Source organism: Malus sylvestris, chromosome 3 (assembly GCF_916048215.2).
Source record: "Malus sylvestris chromosome 3, drMalSylv7.2, whole genome shotgun sequence".
Lineage (NCBI taxonomy): Eukaryota > Viridiplantae > Streptophyta > Magnoliopsida > Rosales > Rosaceae > Malus > Malus sylvestris.
The window spans coordinates 25,788,677-25,814,317 of NC_062262.1; the positions used below are offsets into that span (position 1 = coordinate 25,788,677).

The 25,641-nt window shown below is 37.6% G+C and overlaps 4 protein-coding genes and 2 pseudogenes across 4 annotated transcripts; 4 read left to right on the plus strand and 2 right to left on the minus strand.

Annotated features, from left to right (window-relative positions):
* Positions 1 to 1,408: 1,408 nt before the first annotated feature.
* On the plus strand, positions 1,409 to 4,133 carry LOC126614506 (uncharacterized). Its single transcript, XM_050282178.1, has 5 exons — positions 1,409 to 1,684; positions 1,981 to 2,137; positions 2,963 to 3,013; positions 3,618 to 3,710; positions 3,840 to 4,133. Exons 1-5 carry the CDS (start codon positions 1,542 to 1,544, stop codon positions 3,897 to 3,899), a joined length of 504 nt encoding a protein of 167 aa, XP_050138135.1. The 5' UTR covers positions 1,409 to 1,541; the 3' UTR covers positions 3,900 to 4,133.
* Positions 4,134 to 4,407: 274 nt separating this feature from the next.
* Positions 4,408 to 13,874, minus strand: LOC126617096 (prohibitin-1, mitochondrial-like; annotated as a pseudogene).
* On the plus strand, positions 7,742 to 9,809 carry LOC126614505 (uncharacterized). The gene is made up of 2 exons (XM_050282177.1): positions 7,742 to 8,564; positions 9,011 to 9,809. The coding sequence occupies exons 1-2, from the start codon at positions 8,283 to 8,285 to the stop codon at positions 9,743 to 9,745; spliced, it is 1,017 nt and encodes a 338-aa protein (XP_050138134.1). The 5' UTR covers positions 7,742 to 8,282; the 3' UTR covers positions 9,746 to 9,809.
* On the minus strand, positions 10,077 to 11,708 carry LOC126614502 (protein ALP1-like). Its single transcript, XM_050282175.1, has one exon. It carries the CDS (start codon positions 11,678 to 11,680, stop codon positions 10,265 to 10,267), a length of 1,416 nt encoding a protein of 471 aa, XP_050138132.1. The 5' UTR covers positions 11,681 to 11,708; the 3' UTR covers positions 10,077 to 10,264.
* Positions 13,875 to 16,059: 2,185 nt separating the features above from the next.
* On the plus strand, positions 16,060 to 21,052 carry LOC126614503 (condensin complex subunit 2-like; annotated as a pseudogene).
* Positions 21,053 to 23,550: 2,498 nt separating this feature from the next.
* Positions 23,551 to 24,595, plus strand: LOC126614748 (uncharacterized). The gene has a single exon (XM_050282401.1). The coding sequence runs from the start codon at positions 23,677 to 23,679 to the stop codon at positions 24,337 to 24,339; it is 663 nt and encodes a 220-aa protein (XP_050138358.1). The 5' UTR covers positions 23,551 to 23,676; the 3' UTR covers positions 24,340 to 24,595.
* The last annotated feature ends 1,046 nt before the right edge of the window (positions 24,596 to 25,641 follow it).

Consider the following 25,641-nt stretch of genomic DNA (forward strand, 5'->3'; position numbering starts at 1 on the left):
ATCCGACATGATTGCTTAAAGAAAAATTTGAATCCAACGGCTAGTTGACGCCAGTTACCGTTGGATTCTATTTTATTTTATTTTATGGTTTTTTGGGCCAATTTTTTTTTCCTATAAATACCTAAACCATTCATTCAACATTCCTCACAAAATTTTCACTATTCCTACACCATTTCAATTCTCATATTTTCTTTCCTCTTTCAAAAATCTATCCTTCAATTTTTTCAATAATTTTCAAATGGCCTCGTCTGCAATGAAAGGTAGGGCTTGGAGCCGAAAAAAAGATGAAGCTCTTTGCAAGGCTTATAGATGGGTGTCGGAAGATAAGTGTTTTCATAATTTATTTTAAATATTTAATTATATTACATTTAATTTCATAAATTAATTTCCCTTAATTTTTGTAATTATATTTTCTAGGTACGCCAAGCGGAGGAATTGTATATGGAGAGTAGCTCGAAACCCTTTTAGTTTCACATTTGTTGGGAAATTTGTAAAGGGTGGGTGTTATTTGATGATCCACCTCAACATAGAGCTCCTAAGCTGGTGTTCAGAACTGCATCCTCAGCTGCAGATATGGATGAAGATGGATCTCCTACCATTCAACAAACAAGGGTAGAAAATTTGTTTTCAGGTGAAGGCTCCATACTTAGGGCTATGGGACAAAACAAGGCGCGGAGGTTGAAGGAAAAGGGCAAGGCAAATGATGATTACGCCGCTCAACATGAAGTGGCGGCCTCATTGCGATTAATGACAGAGCAAAATGCCCTTGAGGCGGAAGAAAGGACATGTAGGCATGAAGAACGGGCCCAACAAATACAAGAAGATATGAATGATAAGAATATGGAAATGAACACTTCGAATTACACTCTAATGAGTAAGGCCGATTTGATAGGAAAAAAGAAAGAAATTATGACTCGACGACAGTTGTTTACCTCTAACTATACTTCTACAATGGCAGATGATGAAGATGATGTTGATTATGGATATTAAATTTAAGGTATTGTAGTTTTTTAATTTAAGTTAATGTTGTTTTTAAATTTAATTTGTAGCTTTAAATTTAATTTGTCGTTTTTAAATTTAAGTTGTACTTTTTAAATATAAGTTGTAGATTTTAAATAATAAATTATGTTTGGCCCTATAACCCTTTGACCCTTGGTTGGAGACTGTTTTTTGTGATAGGGCTAAAACGAGCCCTATGGCCTTTGACCCTCGATTAGAGACGGAGACAAATATAATCATGTACTGTTCATTAAAATATTAATATCTTGAAAGATCATAGAGCTAAAACGAACTCTCTGACCAGAATCCGATTGGAGATGGCATAACTTATTGGGTCGACAAAAAAAAAAAGGATTATGAAGTCAGAAATATGTGGAAAAAAAAAAGTCGGAAATTTGTAATTTTGACGTCTCACGAGTCAGAATCTGAATCCAATTCCAGCTGGGTACGCAACCACGCGGTTTCATTTTTCATTTTATTTTTGCATCGATCTCGTCGTCTTCGAGCTCTATCCCTCCCTGACTCAGATCATCGGGGCTTCCATGGACGAGGTACTCACTGCTGCTGATGCCTCATCAAATGGATCTGCATCATCACAGCCGTCCATTCTTCCCTACAATCTCCCCCTCCTCTCTGCCTTCCTGTCCTGCGCTCTCGCTCAGTTTCTCAAGCTCTTCACTACCTGGTAACATCCTCTCTCTCTGCATTTGAACATGTACTTTTATGCTAGTGATTTGTTATTTTGCATTTTCTGGTATTTTGCTTGATGGGTAAAATGGGTTCCTTTTGATTTTGTGAAATTATGTGACAGTTTGAGTTAATTGGATGATTAAGTTAATCTAAACGCACCATTCTGTTAAAAAGTAGACGAATTTTTGTTCGGTTTTGTTAATTCTATCTTGATCTTTTGATTTTCCATTTTGGGTATGCTTAACAAAGTAGTTTGCTCAGGTTTTAAAATATTTCGTCGTAGACGTGCAGGTACAAAGAGAGAAGATGGGATTCCAGAAGAATGCTTGGGTCAGGAGGAATGCCCTCATCGCATTCCTCAACTGTGACGGCGTTGGTAGTTGCTATTGGTTTACAGGAAGGAACCGGAGGGTCTGCATTTGCCATTGCCGTAGTTTTGGCATGTGTTGTATGTAACTCTTAACCAGGTTTTGTTCATTCTTTTTGGGTAGGCTCGCATGCTCACGTTTAATATCTTTTGGATTGTCATGTGAAATGCTCCGCATAACGCCAAAGTCCCATTTTGTTTGTTTTTTGAACTTGTTGCATTCTCTCTAGATTTAATACCCTGAATTCTTATTAATGTCATATTTGAAACTGCAATTGATTTGTTGTGCTTCACACACTCATTACTCCTACTTCTGCAAGAGGATTATCTCTTTTTTGCTTGTGTGTCATCAACTTTCCGTTTGTGATTGGATTGTCTTCACTTATATGGAATCATTTATCTTTGTTCTGTACAACTTAGTTGACTAATCTTGGACCAACAATCTTCTTTGATTGAAGAGAACATAACAAAAGATAAGTGCCAGAATGTTGATCTTTGACACATTTGTGAACCGTCAAGTGAATAATATAGATTTAAGATCTAATGAAGCCTTTTACTGGTACTATGAACTTGTTGTTTCTTATTGTTTTTACTCTGTCTATTTTGATATTTAAACACACCCAGTTGTCTTTTTGTTTCCTGGGAAAATGTAAGTCTTCTACTTCATAACGTGAGGTTTGACCAGTTATAGCTGTAGAGTCCTAGAAGCCCTTGATACAAAAGTTACTATAGGTGGTAATTGACCTTAAACAAAGATGAAACTTGAGAATCACAATCAAAACTGATAATAATTTAAAGAGATGATACCTCTATTCCCAGTTCTCAACCTTTTTTGTGACTTTACTTGCCATGCACAATTTCTCGTGGAATTAGGTTTCGTGCATCTAAAATTACTGTTTCTTGCAGGTCATGTATGATGCCACTGGTGTAAGACTTCATGCTGGTCGTCAAGCTGAAGTAAGATTTTTTTGAACCCCACATGCTTTGTTGATATTACACATACAATTGCACTAACTAAAGTATGGGGGTAGTTTGGTGAAGTTTGTTAAGTAAGCTTGGGGTAACGGGATGCATACTGATTGAATATGCCCCCATTTTAGCCAATTTGCTTCTAGTTTCTTCTATTTTATTTTCTGTGGATGCTATGTGATAATTGTTCTCTTTACATCAGTTATTAGTATGCATTGTTTTATTTATCCTTGTAGCATATATTACGTAGACACACATGTTCACAGTTAACTCTTATATTAAAGAGAGAAAAAAGCCATATAACAATGGATCCATGATGTGTTCATTCATTATCGACGTTTCATGTTAACTTCACCTAAAATTCTGGATAAGGCCTGGTTTATATTTGAAGTTACGAACCTTCATCTTCGATTCAAAACCTTAGTTGTTTTTTGTAAATATATGAAGACTAGTGATTTGATTTTGGTGGTTGTTTAGTGTGTACTTGTTCACGTGACTTGTGTAAGTGTTACTGTATATTTGGTTTGTTCCATGCTTTTGTTTTTATTGTATTTTTCTTTTCTAATTCCATACAATATGTTGCTTATTGCAGTTATTAAATCAAATAGTGTGTGAGCTACCTCCAGAACACCCTGTTTCTAGTGTTAGACCTCTGCGGGATTCACTTGGTCATACTCCATTGCAGGTCTGCTACATTTGCGTCTTCATGTTCATTTAGCATGAGCCTTTGTTTATTTATGCGCTTGATCGTCAGTGATGAAATACGTATGATCATAACCTGTATCTCAGTTTTGTTGGATTCATATTGCTGCAGGTTCTCGCAGGTGCAGTGTTGGGATGTATAGTAGCGTATCTTATGAAAAGTTCCAGCTAGCAGATAATTAGTACGACACAGGCTTTAGCGGTGATTTGCATTTCCACAAAAGATTTCTCAACATTTTTTCCCCCGCCGATAGTGAAAGGATTTAGCAAAAAGAATGCCAAGTTTGTACCCAGGAACTCAACTGTAAAATCGCTAGAAAGTGCGTTTTAATTTCCTTCAACAATTGGCTGTATGATAATATGATTGTTTACCCAATTATATAAAAGATGATTTTCAGCTTGGATACTTACAGTGCCGTGCGCAATGGCGTTCTAGAATTCATATAGCCGACCCCACTTAGTGGGAAAAAGCTTTGTTGTTGTTGTTGTTATACTTACAGTGCCGTGCATTTTCACTCATCCACGGTTCATCTGATAGGCAAAAGTCCCGTACAACCCAGCCAAATAACTGGCTGAACAGAACCGTGCCCGGTACATCTGGTCGGGTTCACTAGTCCGGCATACAAGGCCGCATACAAGCTTGCCGAGGCAGTTACTTAAAAGAGTATTCCCAGATAATATTAACACATGAAACCAGTGAATCTCAATTAAAAGTCGCAAGTGGTCACAAAAGAGGAATATCCAGTTTCTTCATTTCTGAGTTTTTGATGCATCACCAGGATCAAACAACTTTGCTTGCTTAACTACTGTACATTCGTCTCCTGAATGTTCAGCAAAAGTTCATCGGCGTTCAAGTAAATCTTGTTTTTGGAATCTGAGATAACTCGTGCGATTTCTCTTGCAGCCTCGATCTTCCTTAGAGTGATAAACGCTGGATTGTTGGCGATGACTTGACTGATCAGCTTTGCACTCGTGGCTTCGCCCTGGAAAGGATGGGCAACTGAACAACGTTGCCGCCGCAGTACCACCATGCTATCTTTGATTATGAAATACATTACGGATAAGTAGACACAAATTTGAGGAATTAGCATTCCTCCATCTCACCTCTGCTTTGATGACAGCACTTTTCTTGTCTTGTTCGGCTTTCTCCACAACGAATTTTACCCTCTCAGCCTCTTGTGCAGCTACCTGTTTCGCTTCAATTGCATTCAGAAACTCCTTTCCGAAAGTCAGGTTAGTGATAGACATATCATCCAGTGCAATGTTAAACTTCGCTGCCTTCTCTGTCAAAATTTTCCGCATCTCCCTACTGATGGCCTACGAAATAAAAAGAATACAGTCAATAAACGGTTAGTAAGTTCTCCCTCGGATAATATGTACATCGGGATGTACCATGAAGGAAGGGGAAATAATAGACCTTACTAATCATCAGTACTGCTTCAAATGATTTGAGTTATGGAAATCAACCATTTGAATTGCACCAGAAATAATCCAAGAAACACTTCCCACTAGCCACTGAACATAACCAAACAGTCCTAATTATAGCCAAAAGAAAATGATAAACCTTCTGCTTACCTCTCTCTGAGTAATAAGTTGGCTGGCATTATACTGTGCAACTACAGCTTTCAAAGTTTTATGGATAATTGAAGGCAAGACCCTCTCAACATAATTCTCACCCAGAGTTGGATAAACTGTAGGTAATTCGTCTGGTACGGGACGGGTCAGCACTCGAAGCTCTACTAACACCTGAAAAGAAAAACCAAGGCACGTACAAATAAAATTTAGTAGAAAAATTTCACCAAAACTTTTACTACCCTTTAAACCTATGTACCTTAAATTCTTAAGCAGCACTATAAACACTTCATTGGAAACTAGAAACTACAAAAGGATATACCAGTTTCAACTCAATACGACAGCAGACTACAATTCTTACACATAAACAACCAGGAGTGACAGGGAAAATGGGTGCCAAACATAATGGGTGGGAGGAGTTAACGATACAAGTTTTCATAAGAATTCTGAAACTTTTGGGAACTGGTGGGTAGAATAATAAACACCAAATAATGCAGAGCACTTAGGATAAGTCCATGACAAGTGCTCATGGGTTTTGATAAAGGATGAGTTGATGAAACATCACTGTAGGCATTAGCCACAACGATAACTTCATCACAAGATTTAAGGGGGTTTATGAAGTGTTCTATAGATGTAATGAAAGTTGATGCAAGTGTTTTAACCTTTGACGTACGTTATTCGTGGGGATTGCTTTTGTACCTTACCATATCCTATCCGAAAGATAAATCATAATTTAACTTTCATATGGAAAATAACTGATCATATTCATAGAGTTCAATGTTTTAAAAGGCGAAGGCGTGAGCGGGCCGCTTCATGGATAGCCCCACCTAGGCAAAAGCCTTGAGACGTGGGTGAAGCCTCACGAAACCTAAATTTTTTAACATATATTAGCATTTGCCTACACATTTTGTGTGTATGAACACATTTTTTTAGAAAATGAGAAGGAGACAGGGAGAGAGAGAACGTGGGGGGAGTGGGAGGTTTTTGTTTTTGGTCTTTTTTATTTTATTTTTTATATTAGAGGTATTTTAACATCACCTGTAGGTAAGGTTTCAATAAAAAACGGTAAAATTTGAACTTTGAAATTACATTATTGCCCATCATTTTTTTTTGTGTGTGATAGAAGACTAATTTGTCTTTTCACCCTCTTTTGGTTGACGAATAGGGTTTCATTAATTAGTAGAGATTATATAATATATAAAGGAAAAATTAGTATCCGGTCCTTAGTTTTTACTGTTCATTGACTAAGACCTTATTAGTTCTCAAATTTTGATTCAAGTCCCTAGCATTAATGTGATAATGAATTTACTTGTTTATTATATAATTTTTTAATATAAAAATTAGTAATTAATTTAGGGTTTAATACTCACACCTCTATTAAACTTCTAATTAATTTTCAATTCAAACATTTCCAAAATAATAAAAAATTAAATTAAATTAAGTTTGTACCTATTAGTTTTTTTTTATATATAAAAAGATTCTCAATTTTTTAATCTTAAATGTGCCCATTCATATAATTTTTCAATTTTTTTAATCTTAAATGTACCCATTCTCAAATATATCAATTTGTTATATGTAAAATGTACCCTTTTTTTAATATAAAATCCATTCAAATTTTTTAATCCATGTTTAAACTTATATTGGTACATTCTTTTTCGTTGATTTGAGAATGTATCCATGTTTTGGTACAATAACTTTTTTTATTAATTTTGGTTAATGTACCCATACATATATGTATACACACACACATACACACACACAATATAATAGAGAGTATAATTTATATTTTATTATTTTTAATCCCATAAATTATGGGTTTTATTTAAAATCTCATTAATATAAACAATTACAAATTTCAATTTTTAATTTTTAATTAAAAAAATATAGTAACTTACATTATTACATTAATGTCAGGGACCTCAATCAAAAACTAAAAACTAACAAGGTTTCAATCAAAGAATATTGATAGCTAGGGACCGCATCCAAAGTGTCCCATATATAAATATATAATACTTTGCTAAAGCTCTTAACTAAAAAAATGAACATAAAGAAAGATGGTGGGGTAATAATCATCAGCAAAGTGGGGGGTAATAAATGTTAGGAGGTGAGGTAATAAAAAGTATAGAAAAACAAAAAGTGAAGAGAAAGGAAAATAGTGGGATCAACAAATAGGGGTAATAAATGTCGGCAAAGTAGGTAATAAAAAATTTAGAAAAATGAAAAGTCAGAAATAAAAAACCCTAGCTATCCTCAGAGCACCTCCAGCGGGGGAGGTTGCTCGGGGGCCAGTGGGTCAAACAGTAGCAAATTGCTGGGGGGATGACCTCCAGCGTATGGAAGCCCGAGCGACAGGCGAGGCCCGAGGAGCAGGCCCGTCGAGGATTGCCAGCCCGAGAGCCCGAGGGCTGCGTCAGGCGCGTGCGTTTCACGCGCGCGTGGGCGCAAGTCGTCCGACAAAAAAACAGGGCAGGGGCCCGCGATTTCAGTTTTGAAAAGTTACCGTTGGGGAAGCCACGTGGCTTCCCCATGTCCGTTTGATTGAAACGGTCCTATTTTATGGGCCGTTGGATTTCCAACGGTAAAAAACATTTAAAAATCTAATTTAATTTCATCCGTTTGATCTAAGATCAACGGTCCACGTTATTAGGCTTTGTAAATTAAAAAAAAAAAAGAAAAAACAGTTTAAAAATCTAAAATGTTACCGTTGTGACACGTGGCACAATCTGGAGTGTTGGAATTTAAATTTTTTTAAATCCAACGGCAGAGATTAATTAGGTGAATAAAAATTAAAAAAAAATGTAAAAAAATTCTTAAAAATCCGAAAAAAAATTATGAAAAATTATAAAAAATTTTGATTTCACTTCACCTATAAATACCTTCTCATTATCTTCTACCCTACACCACAATTTCATATTTTCTCAACTACTTTCAACCACATTCCTATCTTTCTTTCAAAGTTTCAATCCAATTTTTTTCCAACAAAATGACTACTCAACCAGGTACGAATTGGACGCTTCTTGAAGATGTTGCGTTGTGTACTAGTTGGGTTCAAGTTACTCATGATTCGATTACGGGTAATGAGATGCAGTTGCGAGAAATGTGGAGTCTTATTCATACCAATTATCTTGAGAAAATGGGTGGGCAAAGAACTAAGGAATCGATGTCCAGTCGTTGGAAATTACTTAGTCAATCGTTTAGTACGTGGAGAGACGCCTTGGCACAAGCTAGTGGTAATCTTCGAAGTGGGGAAAATTTAACGGATCAGGTAACAATATATTATTTATTTGTTAGCTACTTTCATTATATTTATTTGTTTGTATTATTTATTTGTTATCTTCTTTCATTATAATTATTTGTTAGCTACTTTCATTATATTTATTTGTTTGTATTATTTGTTACCTACTTTCATTATAATTATTTGTTAGCTACTTTCATTATAATTATTTGTTTGTATTATTTATTTGTTACCTACTTTCATTATAAGTATTTGGTTGTATTATTTATTTGTTACCTACTTTCATTATAATTATTTGTTAGCTACTTTCATTATATTTATTTGTTTGTATTATTTATTTGTTACCTACTTTCATTATAATTATTTGTTAGCTACTTTCATTTATAATTATTTGTTTGTATTATTTATTTGTTACATACTTTCATTATAATTATTTATTTGTTACCTATTCTCATTATAATTATTTGTTTGTGTAGGAACTTCAAGCACAAGCTTGGTATGGTGCCAAAACCAAAAGCAAAAACAAAACATTCACCCGGTTTGAATGTTGGAATATTGTCAAAGATTGTCCTAAATTTAGAGTTGTGCATGTCGGTCCAGAAGTTTTCATGAACAGCACCCCTCTACACTCTACACCTGAGCATGCCTCGCATGATCATGATGAAGATGATGAAGAAGTGCCTGAAACGCCCCCCGTTGAACAAGCGTCGGGGTCGACCCGTTATCCAATTAGGCCTCAAGGTAAGAAGGCTTCAAAGAGAAAAGGTAATGCTTCCAAGAATGATTATGCAAAGTATATGGAAGATCTTGCCCGCCAAGGTGAATTGAATTTGGCCCGGGAAATGGCTAAATTTGAGGCTGATAAGGCTAGAGAGGATGCAAAAGCTGCAGCTTTTGAGAGAAAATTTGAAGCTGATGAGAGAGAAAGAGAACTACTTCGGCAAGAAAGGGAACATAGAAGAGAAGAAAGAATGGCTGAACGAGATCGTGACATTATGAAGGAGCCTTTAGAAGGGAAGTCTCCAGACTCTAAATATTTTTGGAAGTCAGAGAAAGCGGATGTGTTGCGAAGGAGGCGTGCAAGAGAAGCGAGAGCAAGAGGAGATGGTCCTAGCACCACAAGAGAAGATTATCCTAGCATGACAAGAGAAGATCATCCTAGCACCACAAATTGGTTAGGTGATGGTTATCATCCATTCACGAACCCATAATTTTCCAATCAATTCGGGTTGTAATTTCTTATTCATTGAATAGAGTACTTTATGTTGTTTCCAATTTATTGAACTTAGTACTTTATTCAAAACACATTTAAACACACCAAATAAAATAACATCAACACACCAAATAAACACACCAAATAAAAACAAACACCAAAAAAAATAAAATTACATTTCAACTCACTAAATGAACTAAAAAAACACACCAAATAAAATAAAATAAACACACCAAATAAAAACAAACACCAAATAAAATAAAATTACATTTCATCTCACTAAATGAACTAAAAAAACACACCACATAAAATAAAATAAACACACCAAATAAAATAAAATTACATTTCAACTCACTAAATGAACTAAAAAAACACACCACATAAAATAAAATAAACACACCAAATAAAAACAAACACCAAATAAAATAAAATTACATTTCAACTCACTAAATGAACTAAAAAAACACACCACATAAAATAAAATAAACACACCAAATAAAAACAAACACTAATGAACTTAAGTATCGTCAGCACCCCTCAATTCCCACTGGTGCTCTATCAAGTCAAGTTGGCGGGCATTGTGCATATTTGACCTTTGAAGTGCAGTATATCGTTGGATGATCCTTTCATTGTAACGTCCATCCCTTTCTAATGGCTCATGTTGCACGGGCTCATCGGTGGCGTCATGAGCACAATATATACGTGTTCTTGAATTGTTCATCGTGTCTGGCTCATATTCATCAACGGCTTCATAATCGTACTCATCTTCCACAATCATGTTGTGAAGAATGATGCACGTCATCATGATGGATCGAAGCGACTCTACATCAAACAATCTGGCAGCACCCCTGATGATCGCCCAGCGAGCTTGGAGGATACCGAAACAACGCTCCACATCCTTCCTGCACCCTTCTTGACATCTTGCAAAGTGTTTTTCCTTTGCACTGCGCGGACGTGGCACTGTTTTGACAAATGTTGACCACCTTGGGTAAATGCCATCAGCTAGGTAGTATGGCCCGTCGTACATACGTCCATTGACCTCATACGTGACTTTTGGTGCATTTCCTTGCAGGACATCGTTGAACACTGGGGATTGGGCAAGGACGTTGAGGTCATTTTGAGCTCCCGGAACCCCGAAAAAGGCGTGCCAAATCCATGTATCAAAAGATGCCACCGCCTCCAAAATGATACTTTTTGATCCTTTTCTGTCCCCATAAGCGCCTTGCCATGCACTTGGACAGTTTTTCCAAGTCCAGTGCATACAATCAATGCTTCCAATCATCCCTGGAAAACCTCGCATCTCGCCTTTCTTCAGAAGCCTTTGCAAGTCCATATGAGTAGGTCTCCGGAGGTACTCTGCGGTGTAGATAGATTCGATTGCCGAACAAAACCTCATGAGGGACTCAAGAATGGTTGATTGTCCCATCCTCGTTATCTCGTCCACTTGGTCTGCAGCTGCTCCATATGCAAGCATCCGCAAGGCAGCAGTAATTTTTTGCTGAGGCAGGAGACCCATAGCACCAAAAGCATCCGGCTTTTGCACAAAGTAAGAATCATGGTTGCAAACAGCGCCCATGATTTTGTTGAACAAATGTCGTTCCATTCTAAAACGACGTCGGAAGTATGTTTCAGGGAATGCACTGTTACGGACAAAATAATCGTCCAAGAGCTCCTGACCTCGTCGTTGCCTGTTTCTATCAATGTTTACAGCACGGTTGGGCCTGCAGATATGAGCCACAGCTTGGACGACTCGACGGGATTGTGAGGCTCCTGCCATTCTTGATTCGTCATCTCTCCGTCTACGCTCGTCATCCTCTTCCATCTCATTTTGGGCCCAATCCCTAACATTGAACATTCCTTGTGATTGGTTAAACAATTCTTCCTCTTCTTGCTCGATTTCCCACATCATCTTTGAAGAAGAAGAAGAAGACATTGTAAAAAGGAAGCAGAAACTATGAATAATGATAGGGATTTTAGTGAAGAAGGAAGCAAAAACTATGAATAATGATAGGGATTTTGGCGAAGAAGGAAGCAGAAACTATGAATAATGATAGAGATCTTGAGAAAATTGGTGTGAGATTTATGAGGATGGATGGGGGATTATATGGAGGATTTAGAAGGGATTAGGTTGTAGATAATGCCACGTGGCATGCCGTCATTCGTTAAAAATCTGGTGGAAATCTATCCTCAAAGATTGTAATCGGATTGTGACACGTGGCACGACGTGATTGGTTAAAAATCTTATCAGAAATCCATCACCAATAATTGTCTTTTCAGATAATGACACGTGCCTTGACACAACGATTAAAAATCTTATCGGAAATCCATCACCAATAATTTTCTTTGCGGATAATGACACGTGGCGCAACGAGAACGATTAAAAATCTTATCCGAAATAACAAATATAATTATTTTGAATTATTTTATAAATACAAAAATACAAAAATTTTATTGCTATTGGCTTTTCGGATAATGACACGTGGTGCAACGAGAACGATTAAAAATCTTATCCGAAATTACAAATAAAATTATTATGTATTATTTTATAAATAAAAAAATATTAATATTTTATTGCCAATTGCCAGGGCTATTCAGTGCAGGGGTGGAGATGCAAAAGGCAATTGACAGGGGAATGCACTATTCATTAAGGGCAGTTACTGTTCACTAGGTGGATTAAATAGTGAATTGCCTGGGGGGAGGGCTCCTACACTGGAGTTGCTCTCATCATGCAACTTAAAGAATTCTAGATTTCTGCAACTTAAGAATGAAAAAGGGATGACTCAGCCGCCTAGGCGCGCCCCACGAAGCCTAGGCGAGTATTTCAACGACTCCCACAAAACAGAGGCAAAAATATTGAAGCCCTGCCTCTAAACCGCCTAGGTGCACTCCGAGTCTAATTTTTTAAAACATTGATAGAGATATAGGATGTCCTGCTTTAAGACTTTAAAGCCATGCTCTTCAAAGTTCACTACAAACTTAAACAAGGCAATGAGAAAATTGTTTAGGAAAAATTTGAATAACCGCGATCACATTCTTTATTACATTAAGCGGCCAATTCGTATCTATTTTAAGGCTTTTTTTTTTTTTTTTTAAGAATTTTCCTGGAACAGGATTAGGAAATATACATACCATCTGGAGGTCACGGCTTCCAGCTTTACTCTCCACTACATAAGGTTTTGCACGAACATCATAGATGACTGGCCTTTCATACCATGGGATTATTAGGTGTGTCCCTTCAGGATAAACCTGCAATTTTAAGATGTAATTATATTGTGTTGACATAGTAGATATAGAAAAAAGACATGCTATAGATATAGTTATGGATATACAAGTATAGAACAAAACTGTTCAATTCGTAGTAATGTGATAGTCCACTTTTGTTTCCACGTTGTGCAAAGTGTGTGCTGAATTCGACATAGATCGGCTCCATGTGGGCTATATAAGCGATTACAGCAAACCTCAACCGTCCTCTTAAAGTCATTCTTAGGTCGTGGACAATGTGTTCAACAAGTTTTTAAGACGACTGAACGTTACGCAATTCCCAAGAATTGGAGAAAAGTACTAACCTTGTCATTGATCACAACAAGACGATTGAAAACAATGGACCTATGCCTTCCATGACATTGTAGAGACTATTGTTAAGTCCATATACACCAAGACCACCAACAACTCCCACCGTAAGCAAAGTAGCAATGCCACGAGCTCCAGGCAGTTTGGGAACTTTCATCTTGTTCAGATTCGTGTTTGTGAATGCTGAGTGTGGACAAGTTAAATGCCAATGTTATCAATCCAAGTAAAATCATTCAATCCTTATGCTTGATATAAACGTTAAGAACTTGCAGGAATAATCTAGATATGCATTGAAGAATAGAGATACAGAGATAAAAAATATAAAGCGATCGATGTGCAAGGTATACGATACACACGAGTAGAAAAGAAACGCACAATTTTCTCATAAAATCCTCTTTCCTTTTGGTTCTGAGATAAATGAGAAACAAAAAGGAAATTGGTAACCAAAGCTGTTTCAACTTCCACACAAAGAGAACCCCAAATCGAGTAACCTCGACAACAAAATTACCAATTAAGAATGCCCAGTTCTCACTTTCCAAAACACTCAGTGCTACCATAAAGAACACAATGCAGAAATGTCGATTACCCTAATGGCCAAGGCAACCAAAAAAAAAAAAAAAAAAAAAAAAAAAAAATCCCAACAGGTATTCTCATTTTTCGTTACTCCTAAAATTTTCTTACCTGCCAAACATAACCTAGAAACTTGGAGGAAAATAAGAAAAGAAAACGAACCCAACTTGCAAATCTCATTGTTTTGTTGCCTAAACAGTAAACAAAGAACGATTAAACAACCTGTTTGGGTTAAAACTTAAATTTTGGGCTTGGGGGAAGTTGGCCCAAAAAGAGAAAGAAAAGCCCGAAGTTAGCCGAAGTCCAGAAGATAGGAGAAGCCCGTTTCTGACTAGGTGCAGACCACTTGCTTACCTACCCAAAGGCCAAGTGGTATAGACCAGCCAGCTATACAGCCCAAAAAGTACTTTTAGATGGCAGTACAAGTAAAATAGCTGATAATTCACTACCCTTCAAATTGCATTCGGGCAAGATTGTCGCTACAAGATGCCAAGTCAAGGTGTCTATAAAAGGAGCAGGAGAGGTCAGAATCAAGGACACTCAAACAAACAAATACAAGCACAAACTCTGCTCAAAGCCAAATTTGCCTTCAAAACGAAGCTGTAGTCAGCCTAAGCCTTCATCCCTTTCGGGATAAACCTTTTGTAATAGCTCTGCTACCCTGCTCAACTCTTGCTGTAGTATTGATTCCTCCTGTAAACTCACCTCCCTACCCTTCAAACCTCTTGCAAGACGATCAGCCTTGCCCGACCCTCTTTGTTTTTGTCTGTGCATTCATTAGCCTAGCAATATGTTGTATACTACAAGTTATATCCAAATTATTTATAGTAATATGGCTATCAAAAGATTCTCTCAGTGCTTAGATCCGATTTGAATATGTCTCCATAGTTCAAGTCAGATCTAAGTGCTAAGCCCTCGGGCATATAAGATTTGATCACCCTAAAAGTCCTTAGCCTCAAGGCATAAAAAAGAACCTGATGTGGACTTAACCCATCCACTACAAGCTTTGATAACAAGAAGTCCGAAGTTACTTGGGGCGCAAGTAATTGACCTGTCACTTAGTTTTATTGCTGTGATATTATGATTACCATATAACGTTCGGGGACGGGATGAATTCTGAGGGGAAGCCTCAAGGCCTACACCTAAGGCCCAACAAAGGCACCTATTTGGATTCATCCTGTTTCTCGGGCAAGAACATTGAGAATGGAAGGGGTTCTAATGGGAAGCCTCAAGGCCTATTCAAGGCCCCGCAAAGGCACCTATTTGGATCCATTCTGCTCTTTAAGTTCGAGTAATCAGAAGTATGATGGTTATAAGATCTACATAACCAAGAAAAGGAACCTTATATGTTCAAATACTAAGTTAGTTATTAATGGGAAGCCTCAAGGCCTATACCTAAGGCCCCACAAAGACACATTTCAATAACTAACATAGTCTTTCGAATATATAATTAAACTTAAACATCAATTCTACATCTGCCATACTGAAGATGGCAGTGGCACGCTTGAACACTTATAAGTTAATCTTGATCGTGAGCCTCAAGGTCTACACCTAAGGCCTCACGAAGGCACCTTTCAAAGTTAACTTTGTCCTTCTCTTTCAGCCTTACCCGACAAGCCTTGCTCGACAAGCCCGCCAGTAAAGCAGGAGCCCGACAGAAAAAGCATCAACCGGCGCCAAACCTCTCGGGGAGCTGTGTGCTCGTCGGACAGGAAGCATTCCCCACGGGAAATTTCCCCAACGAACACAACCATCGGTTGAAAACTAAGATCCAAATTCTCGATTTTTCCCTAAAGTTTTTTTTGTTTGCTAAATAACTTTCTCACCATCCAAACACAAAACAAACACAAAAATGTAGAAATGTCGAAGAAAGTTGGGTGGATAGATTGGAACCCTAAAACACGAAATACAGAAAAGATCGAACAGAAATCACCAGAGACTGGAGAGTCCTCTAACGAACAGGGTTGAGCTGCACGTGGAGGGTTTAGGGTTTATGCGTGAGGAAGGGGTTGGAATTGTACAATAAACGACATGTCGTCTCCTCTCAGTCCCATGTTGGCGGGAACCACATCAATTTTTTCAACTACACGTCGTTTCCCGTCTCGGGGATTGGAATCGGAATGGTAACCGTTTTGAAATTGCAAACCCACACGCAACCGTCATTTTCCCCTCTTTTCAAAATTTCACCTGCTCTCTCTCTCTTTGCTCATCAATGGCGGAGGCAATAAGTCCAAAACCGCCAGCTGCGCCGAGGAATACGGAGTCGACGCCGAACCGTCCCCATTCTCCCACCAGTCCACTCTTCGTTTTGGGATCCAACGACGACCAGCTCGAACGTGCACAGGCACGCGCGGCACGTGCCGCCGGGATTCGTCGCAAGGCGGCTACGGTTGCAGCTCATTCTTCTCCGCCTGACGATTGTCTCAGTAGAGAGCAGATTATCAAACTCTTCCAAGAATGCATCAAACTTGCCAGAGAAAGTGTCCGTACATACTCACACTCGCTCTGCTTCTAATCTATGAATGGCATACAAATAATAGATTATTGATTGCGTTTAGTAGTATAATTACTACTTTCTTGAAAAAATTTGTGAACTTTTCTGTTATTGACTAGATTTTATGAGGGTTTGTTTGATTGCTGAGAAAATGCGGACAGGCAAAATGCACTAGAGTCAGCATATTAAGGACAAGGAATAAGAAGCATATATTTAAAAATCATACCTTTCTTAGTTTTTTCATTCCTAAAGCAAAAAATGAAAAGATATGAGGCTCATTAATTTTTTTTTTTTTTAAGTTTTCGATATTGTTGTGATTTTTTTATCTTAGCGACATTATTAAGGTTGAAACCGAAAATGGCACGCAGGCTAATTTCCAAAAGGTTTGGAGCACTTATCGTGAAAATTGGTTGGTATTTGAGATATTGTTGGGGTTTATGTACGTACGCAGATAATACTGTTATTGGTATTGAGTGGCTAGGCAAGTTGTACATTGGAAGCCGGGTTGAAAATTTACTCGGTGAGGGTGGATTCATTGCACGCTGAGGCATATAAGGTCCTAAGTGGGATGAATCGATGTCTTGAAGATGAACAAGGTTGGTGGTATTAGACATTGGTTTAGATCTGATTATTTTTGTGTCTCAGATTTTGTGGTTTGTTTTTCTTTATTTCAGTTAGTTTTCGGATTTAGTAGCTTCGAGTTTCACTGCTTCTTTGCTTTGGTCAGTTCCCTAATATGTTGCTTTGGCGACAGAATCTACTCTGGAGGATGACCATGTCAGCAACAAGCAGGGTAGGGAGAAAGAGTCAGAGAGGAAGGTATGAACTTTCTTGGTATTTTAATACAAATTAGAACTTCACTACAAAATTTGACTGCAGTTTGAAAGTAATGAATGTAGTTTTAACAGATAGATCCGATGTCCACAGTGGAATCCTCCTTCAAAGCTCTTAAAGAAGTTTGATGGTAACGTAGACGACCGTTTTGGTTTTTATCTTTTTATTTTTTAGAAGTTCTAACTTGGTTTATTTTTGAATTTTAGTCACATTGGTGGCGGATCCTCTATATCATCAGACATCTGCACAGTTGAATGAAGGTGGAGCCAAGGGTCTGCTACTGAATAACCTTGGAGTATATGGAGGATGCAAGGTGCTTTTTGATGCGTACGAAGTTCCAGGGAAGTGCAGATCGTGCTCGTTGCACAGTAATGCCTTGGAATTGATTGATCTCTCTTTTGCCAAAGGTGAGTGAGATTAGAATCTCTTGCTTGATTTGACCAAAAAAACCATCTAGAGGTGGCAAATCAACCTATTCGGTTGTTAATGGATAACCATTATGACCCGTTTAGTTTGATTTCACCGTAATATGGTGGTGGGATTGATAGTGGTGATGATGGTGTAATACCCGATCATGGTGAAATCAAACTAAATGGGTCTTAATGGTAGTACGAAGAATAAAAACTATAATAATTCTATTTGACCTACTACACGATGAATAATAGGATTCCTCTGTCAGAACCTCACTTTTACCCATTAACAACCCAATCCGTTGTTTTGCCACCTCTTTCTTACCCCTTCTTCCCTCACTTGCCTTTTTTATTTGTCTTCTCTTTCAGCCATTGATTGGTTTTGGTCTCTATGTAGAATCTCTTGAGCAGATGGTGGTGGGCATATGCGCAAAGAATGAAATATGTCCTACTCCCAAGGAGATATTTTGCAAATTTGATGAAAATAATCATCGATCATCTCTATATTTTAATATAAGCCAGAGTGCAGATCTGAAAACGGATGCCTTTAATGCTGCGAGCCATGACACATCGAACATTTATCATAATGATAATATGGGTGATGATCATGAGAATATGAGTTTCGGAGATCCCTCATTTCAAAGTCATCACAAGGTACCTGTTATGGCTATATGCTGAAGTCATTTAGACCTTGATAAATTGCTTGTTACATAACACGCTTCCGCCAACAATTCTCTAATCTTCTCTATGGATCCCTGCTGAATGAAAAGGATAAGATAAATGGAATGCGTTTTCTAATTTGTGTAGGATAGTAACTCTCATACATTATATGAAGCTGATGTGGATGACAGATTTGAGAAAGTTTCCACGTTTTCGTTTCAAGGTTTGGGATTAGAGAAAAATTTATGGGCTGGTCCTGATCACTGGAAGTATTGGAGGCCTAAGGGTTGGTATTACAAAGGAAATGACTTTTCGGTTTGCTTTCTTGTGGGTAAGCCTTGATTTTTCTGTCTTTCTTATCTATTCTGTAGGTACGGAGGAAGCTCCTGCCACTCGAAGCAGACCTGGTACTAATAGATCAAGGAACACAAACCATAGGGAAGTTGAACTTAATTTCACAGCATCTCTAGACAACGAAATTCCAAATATCTTTGCTGTGCCAAAAAGTTCCAAGTCTTTACTTCCACCTGCAAATAGAGTACCAGTCAGTAAAAGGCTACCAGACTGCCATTATCAACCTGAGAATCTTATCAAGTTGTTTCTTCTTCCCAGTGTTCTGGTAATGATTTCTCCATGTTGTTCTATACAATATACAAATATGTTGTTATCCATGATAAAAATATCAAGGAAAGATGGAGATTCTGTCGTGATCATGATCTCACTCCAAGAATAGGACGCCAATCTGGGGTAGATAATCCATTAGTTGAGTTTGTGATTGCTACAGTATAAGAATCTGCAAATAAAATTTGCCACTTAGTTAGAATTGAATACAAATGATAACATGCTATTGCTCAGAATATGTTGTGCAATTCCATGTTTCATATTGTGTTTGCGTACAAGCTTAATTTCATAATGTAGTAAGGGCTGGTTCTCAGGTCTAAAATCATACAATGGTCTTGTGCCTCGAAACGATGGCCAAATGGTTAGCCTGTCCTAGTTGTAGGCTTAATATTGGACTTTGGACAATTTTTCTCATGTTTCTGCCCAGGTTTCATAAGTTTCTGGATCCTTATGTTTGATGTGGCTAATGGTAAAATTTCAATTTTGACTGTAGTGCCTCGGGAAGAGAAGACAACAGCTTACAGGTATCAGCTTCTTCGTACGTATGCATATGTGTGTGTGTGTGTATCTCAGTTTAAACATCCATCATGATTCATATGTCCATTTAGCATCCACTTGTGATATTGTTTTTAATGATTTTTGATCTATTGGCTTATGATAGCAATCTTATTTTAATTTAGAACGAAAAAGGCTAATATTTGCACAACTCTTACTAGTATTGAAGTATGACTCTTATTTTTAATTTTCAGATTATAACTCCTGGAAACAAAGTCATAATTTTGATGAAGCATTGCCATCATGGGACAATGAGAGTGTGCTTGGTGGCCAATATTACGATGGATGTATTCATAGCGATGTTGAAGACTCGGATACTCTTGCCTCTCCACCTCGTCAGGTTTCAAATTTTTCTTCGTTATTTTGTGAACATGAAAACTTTATCCTTGGTAGTTGGTGCTCATTTGGAATTTTGGATTAGGTCAGTAGATGTTCCAATAGATTGGGCGAAACTGCAATGAGATAGAAGTGAAGAGATTTCTCTGAAATGGGTTACAGGGTGCCACTGAAATTAGGTTGGGAAAACGTGGCTAACTCTACCTTGCATGCTGGGTTTATTCATTTTTTGTTGCTTTCCTGGACATGCAATTGCTTTGTATCTGAAATTACAATGTTCTCATTGTCTAATGATAAGAACGCACTAAGAAAATCATTTTTTTGGGAATTCTTGGGGTTGTGGTTCTGCAATAGGAAGTTTTGGTTAAGGACTGTCACCAGACAAATTACTTCATAACTGTGCTAGTCATGCTTGTCTTGAGTTGTGACTTGTGACGTTTCAGGTAAGCAAAATTGAAGTTCAGTACGACAGAACTTCAAAACAAGTTGATGTTCATGCATTGAAGGAAACTCTGTGGGGTCATATGCAAGAATCTGCCGAAGTTCCTACTGCGGTAAGCATATTCTGTTTGCATGTGCGGAATTCATTTTCTTCTTCAACATGTTCATGAAATTTTTTTCCAAGTTCATTACTTAAGTATCTATTTGCAAGTTCCCCAGGGGTATACTTTGTTGTTTTATCTACTAAATGAATCATTTTGAATACTATCTTACAGAAGGAATTGAAAGATGTATCCTTCAAGTATATCCTGTCAATTGCCAAGCTGCAGTATCTCAGGACATAACGCCCCATTTGTGTTTCATTTGCCTTTTGCATCTGGCTCACGGGCTAAGCATACATGACAGCCCAACTTTAGATGACGTTAGCATTCATCTCCCCTCTCGTTGAAACTCAGATGGAGTGGACCAGCCCTCATCGTAGCCAAAAATGCAGTGTACATTTTGATATGTGAATATTTGAGACTAGCATGCCTCCGCGATATGCAAGCTGCCAGGGCCTTTCGAGCAGTACTGAAAGAAACGTAAGCCTATTTCAGTCGCCTTCGTTATCATGTTTTGTTGCCTGATGCTGTGTTGATTTTGAGCATGCCCTGAACTTGCTTAAGCTAATCCAGCTTCTGTATATGCTGTCCAATGCGTCTTTGGTGAATATGATATGAAATATCAGCTCCCAATTGCTTTCCGTGTACTAATTTGATTTGATTGTTGCTTCCAACCCAACATTTTATTGCCAACCTTCCACTTTAACTGCGAACCATTTTGTCAGAATGCTAACACTAGTTGCGCATGACCGAATGCTAGCCATTGTTCTTTATGTTTCCCGCTTTGGGTCCCATAATGATCAACGGCTAGGATCAACAGGGCTCACGCGCGATTGATGCTGGCACAACCCTTGTGTCAATTTTTAGAAATTGACAAGGCATGCAAGGTGAGCTGGGACTGTAGTTTCATGTGACCAATTATATGCAGTGTAGCTATTTTTAACTGCTAGGCTCTCAACTCAAAAGTCAATAAGTTGTTTGCTGGCAGGGCAAGTTATACCATAATTGGGCTTGTTTGATACGTAGAGTTGGATTGGACTGGGCAACTTCTAATTATAAGGTATGTTGAGATGATTTACTCACGAAAAAAATTTATCAATTCCAATCTTTTTTAAAATTGCAGGATTACAAGGGATGAGTTTTTTTTCATGCCTAATCCTCTTCGAATTTGCTCCAAATGAAAAATTATTCGTTTTTACTTTCAATAGCCTTAAAAATAAGAATTTATTCATTCCAATCAAATCATACATACCAAACGAAATCCCGGTCAAAAAATACATGAAGAAAACTGTGACTTATCTGGCGCTTGGTTGGATCAAAAGGATAAGAGAGTATCTAAATCCCTGGAAAACATACGTTGGTGCAAAGCACGTTGAGCATTGCTCTCTTTCCTGTCCATTTCAAGCCAAAGATCTCTTCCAATTAGAAAAGTGAATCCTCAACCTCCAAACCTAGGAAAAGTGAAATCATCATCTTACTACCTACATGTTTGTGTAGGCTATCTGACGTGGGTCCTATAATTGTCTGTCTACCCAAATATTATTGACTACATTAGTAGATAAATTTTTCATTATGTTCAAAACACGGTTGACACATCACTTGTCCTTATATAAGTGAAGGAAAATTTTATTTTTTAAGTTGTTAATTATTTAATACAACTATCTCACCACTTGTATAATGATAAATAATATATTATCCTGTGTTCTGGACACATTAAAAACTCTCTTACATCGGCGATCTATTTAGTACTTTGGACCATTTAAATTTTAAGATAAGAGATTGTTCAAAAAGTTGATAAAATTGCTTTTGAAGATTTGTGGATAAACTAGAAAAGTTTGAATTGAATAGTAAAATCCATGTGCTCTTTGCATCCTTTTTCCTTATCCACTTTTCATTGGGAGCCATCTATTTATAGGTTATCCTTTGAGAAATATTGAAAGCTAGGGTTTAGTAAATAAATTCGCCTTTATTTTCAGGATTATTTTTAAGAGATTGTTATCGACACTTTAAAATAAGCGTCGTGCATTTTTGCGTTGTAATTCGTGATGAGATTAGCATTGTACCAAGGAGTGCGAGACTACTAGAACAGGTAATAGTAGAAGAAAAGGAAAAAGTCGGGTCGTTTTATTTTGATTGTGAGAGGCTGAAGTGCATGGACAAGTGGGCCTTGGAATTGGAGGGAGATTGTGAGGTACCACTCACCACAGGCGCACTAGTGCTACAAGTGGGACTCTCTTGTGGGGTCCACAAGAAGACTCCAAATTAGCTGATTCTTAAAAAATTTGAGCTTGACATCACACCTATACGTGCTATGATTGATTTACTTATGTCATTAGAATAAATGTAATTTTTAATAGCGTGAATCTTTATCATATGAATTATATCGTGTTCATTTTTATTTTTGTAAATTAGTAATAGAAGTTAAACACAATTAGTCTATTGTGGGACCCGATACAAGCTTAATCTTTAGAAAACCGCACATTTCTGCTAAAGGTAGTTAACCGTGGAAACAAAAAGAACAAAAGAAAGCAATTGAAGATATGATTTCACCGACCTTATCAACCATTGTCCAATTACATTCAAATCTCGCTCCCTCTTGCATGTTCTCTGCCGTTATATCTTTCTTTGTATAGAACGTGCTTCGAAAATGGATGGTATTCTATGTTGGGGAAGGGAGGAATCAAATACGAAATTTGAGATATAATGGTTTTTATTTTTGTTAAACGATAGATTTTGTTAGATTAGTCAGCGACGGAGTTCAAACCCACGCCGTCATACAAGAGCTCACTTATTTCCACCATTGTAGTAAAGGCCACTTGCGATATAATGTTGAATGTTCTTAATTATTTGATATTAAAAGTAGAAATCAAACATAGAGCATTGAATGTAAGGCTAAATGCTCTTAAAATCTAACTAAAAAATAGAGAGCATGATTGGAGATGCTCTTTCGATAATATTGTAGAAGTCTCAAATGTAAGGCCAAATGTTCCTTACTACATGAGCTACAAGTGGCTTACGATGATGTTGTAGATACTAGATTGTAGAAGGGAGAATTGAATATAAAATCTCAAATATAAAGTTGAATGCTCTTAGCCATTTAATTTGTTAGTTATTTACTGTGACACTCCTATGAATTTCTTATGTATAACTTCTTTGACTGGTATAATAATATTCTGCAGCTCTCTCTCTCTCTCTATAAATATCTCCCTAGCCTTTTACTTGTTCTCTACTACTAAAAACCACATCCCTCTCTCTCCTCTCATTCTTCTTACTCCTCTCATTTCATCCTTATAATCCTATTACCCGCACCACCTTTTCAGTCCCTCAGCAGACGCCAATGAGCAAGTTTAATGAAAAATCTCAGATTCTTATGTTTTCTCTGCTAGTTATTCTTCTCGTCCTTGCACCTTTGTTGTCCTCATCCCTAAGGACTCCTTACCTCTACATCATCACTAACCTCCTCATCATCGCCCTCGGAGCGCAAGCCGGCCTCCTCTCATCTTTTACCGAACCTAATTCAGACAATGACAAGAAGAATGGCTCCGGCACCGGTTTTTCTTTTGCTCCCAAACCTGTGGTTCCCACGGAATTAGCCTCCTCCGACAAAAGGGTTGTTGCCCGTAACGATGAAAATCAAACGGTTGTTGCTCCACAATATGCTGAAAAGAAGGCTAGGGTTGTTGAGAAATCCAAGTCTGAGAAGATTGTGGACACTGTGAAGGTGGAGAGTGTGGAGAAGTGTACTTCTATGCCTAGCCTTTTCTTCATAGGGGGAGGTGAGACTGATCATGGAGATTACGAGGTGATCGGGGAAAAGCGTTATGTGGAGGAAGAAGAAGAAGAAGTTTTGGGGGAGCTTAGCGGGCAAGAGCTTTTTGCAAAAGCTGAGAACTTTATTGGCAACTTCTACAAGCAGCTGAAAATGCAGAGAGAAGAGTCATGGAAGAATATTCATGAGTTTTATCACATGCCTTCTAATAATTCTGCTGCAATTTTATAAATGTTGTTATCGTATGTCATAATCTAGGTCATTGGTTTTTTGGGGATTATGATGGGTCAGAGGGAAACAATCCATGTAGTTTAAATCATGGTTCTTCCTTAATTTCATTATTTGGGTTTGTACAGAACTACTTAAGTTATTAGTTTAGACATATTAAGAAAAAAAAAGAAAGAAAAATATATCTAATCTGATGATGCATATAGAATTCCTTGTACTGAATCTCCATATATTCAACAAATGTTTAAATATTATTTTATTGGTAATGAGTGATGAAATTTTGTGTGTTTTATTAGATCCATACTGAAACATGTTATAAATTGATATCAAGTTTCTCTTCTTAATTCTTGCCAGCTTAACATTTGCAGTTGTTGTGTCTAATACTCATCTGCAATCCAAGAACTGTTGACATCAGTGAAAAATTAATCAACCCTAGCTCCAGTACTGCCTAAAAAATTCAAATTACGATATTAAGGTGTTGTGGAGAAGGATATCGGCAGAATCTAAAAGGTTATAACATACAAATAATATTTTCTTTATTAAAAGGTAATTAAGTACACATGCATGCAGTACGAATCCAGAATTCTAATCTTGGAAGCACTCTAGTATCAAATATCTAAGTTTTATTTAGATGGAAATTGTGCACACACTTTGCAAAATTTTTTTAGTGAGGAAATTTGTCAAGCACTAGGTGGTGTTGATTTTGTATTTTAGGTAGGATTCCTAATTGATATCAATTCCGTGTAATCTCATGTAATCCCGTGTAATTAGTTTTCTTCCTATTACATCAGGGTTGTACACCTTGTATAAATACCTCTCATTGAGAAGAATAAAATAATTATTCAAAGCAAAAAAAAACCCATAGTTGTGATAGTATTGTTGCGGCTCAGCCGTGTGTGGTGCGCCGACCTCGATCAGCGAGAGACTGTTGTTGTTGCTACCCTCTCTGAATTCGAAACGAACAGTGAGCAACGCCGTCGTTGCTGACCCGAATTCATCGAATTGTTTCACTCTCTGTTTGTGACACGACAGACCAATTGGCCTGTTTGCTTCTGATTAGATCTAAAACCATGAAGGATTGCACAAATTGCAACCCCACTGACTTGTGTTGCTGCCCCGTACCCGACTCGTGGTCCGACGACCCACGAACCTGCTCCAATCCGACCTGCTGATCTGATCGATCCACCATAGCATTGTTGCACCTCAGTCTTGCACCGCTGCTGTACCTGCTGCCTTAGAACCATTCTTTTGTTGCTGTTTGTTCCCACCGCCGCGGCACCAATGCACCACAGACCTCCAGTTTGA

Excerpts from the sequence above, each read along its gene's own strand:
- LOC126614505 (XM_050282177.1), top strand. The coding sequence starts at position 8,283 with ATGACTACTCAACCAGGTACGAATTGGACGCTTCTTGAAGATGTTGCG. Across the intron at positions 8,565-9,010 it reads GGGAAAATTTAACGGATCAG|GAACTTCAAGCACAAGCTTG; the intron begins GTAACAATATAT and ends TTGTTTGTGTAG.
- LOC126614502 (XM_050282175.1), bottom strand. The coding sequence starts at position 11,680 with ATGTCTTCTTCTTCTTCTTCAAAGATGATGTGGGAAATCGAGCAAGAA.
- LOC126614748 (XM_050282401.1), top strand. The coding sequence starts at position 23,677 with ATGAGCAAGTTTAATGAAAAATCTCAGATTCTTATGTTTTCTCTGCTA.
- LOC126614506 (XM_050282178.1), top strand. The coding sequence starts at position 1,542 with ATGGACGAGGTACTCACTGCTGCTGATGCCTCATCAAATGGATCTGCA. Across the intron at positions 3,014-3,617 it reads ATGCTGGTCGTCAAGCTGAA|TTATTAAATCAAATAGTGTG; the intron begins GTAAGATTTTTT and ends TGCTTATTGCAG. Across the intron at positions 3,711-3,839 it reads TTGGTCATACTCCATTGCAG|GTTCTCGCAGGTGCAGTGTT; the intron begins GTCTGCTACATT and ends ATATTGCTGCAG.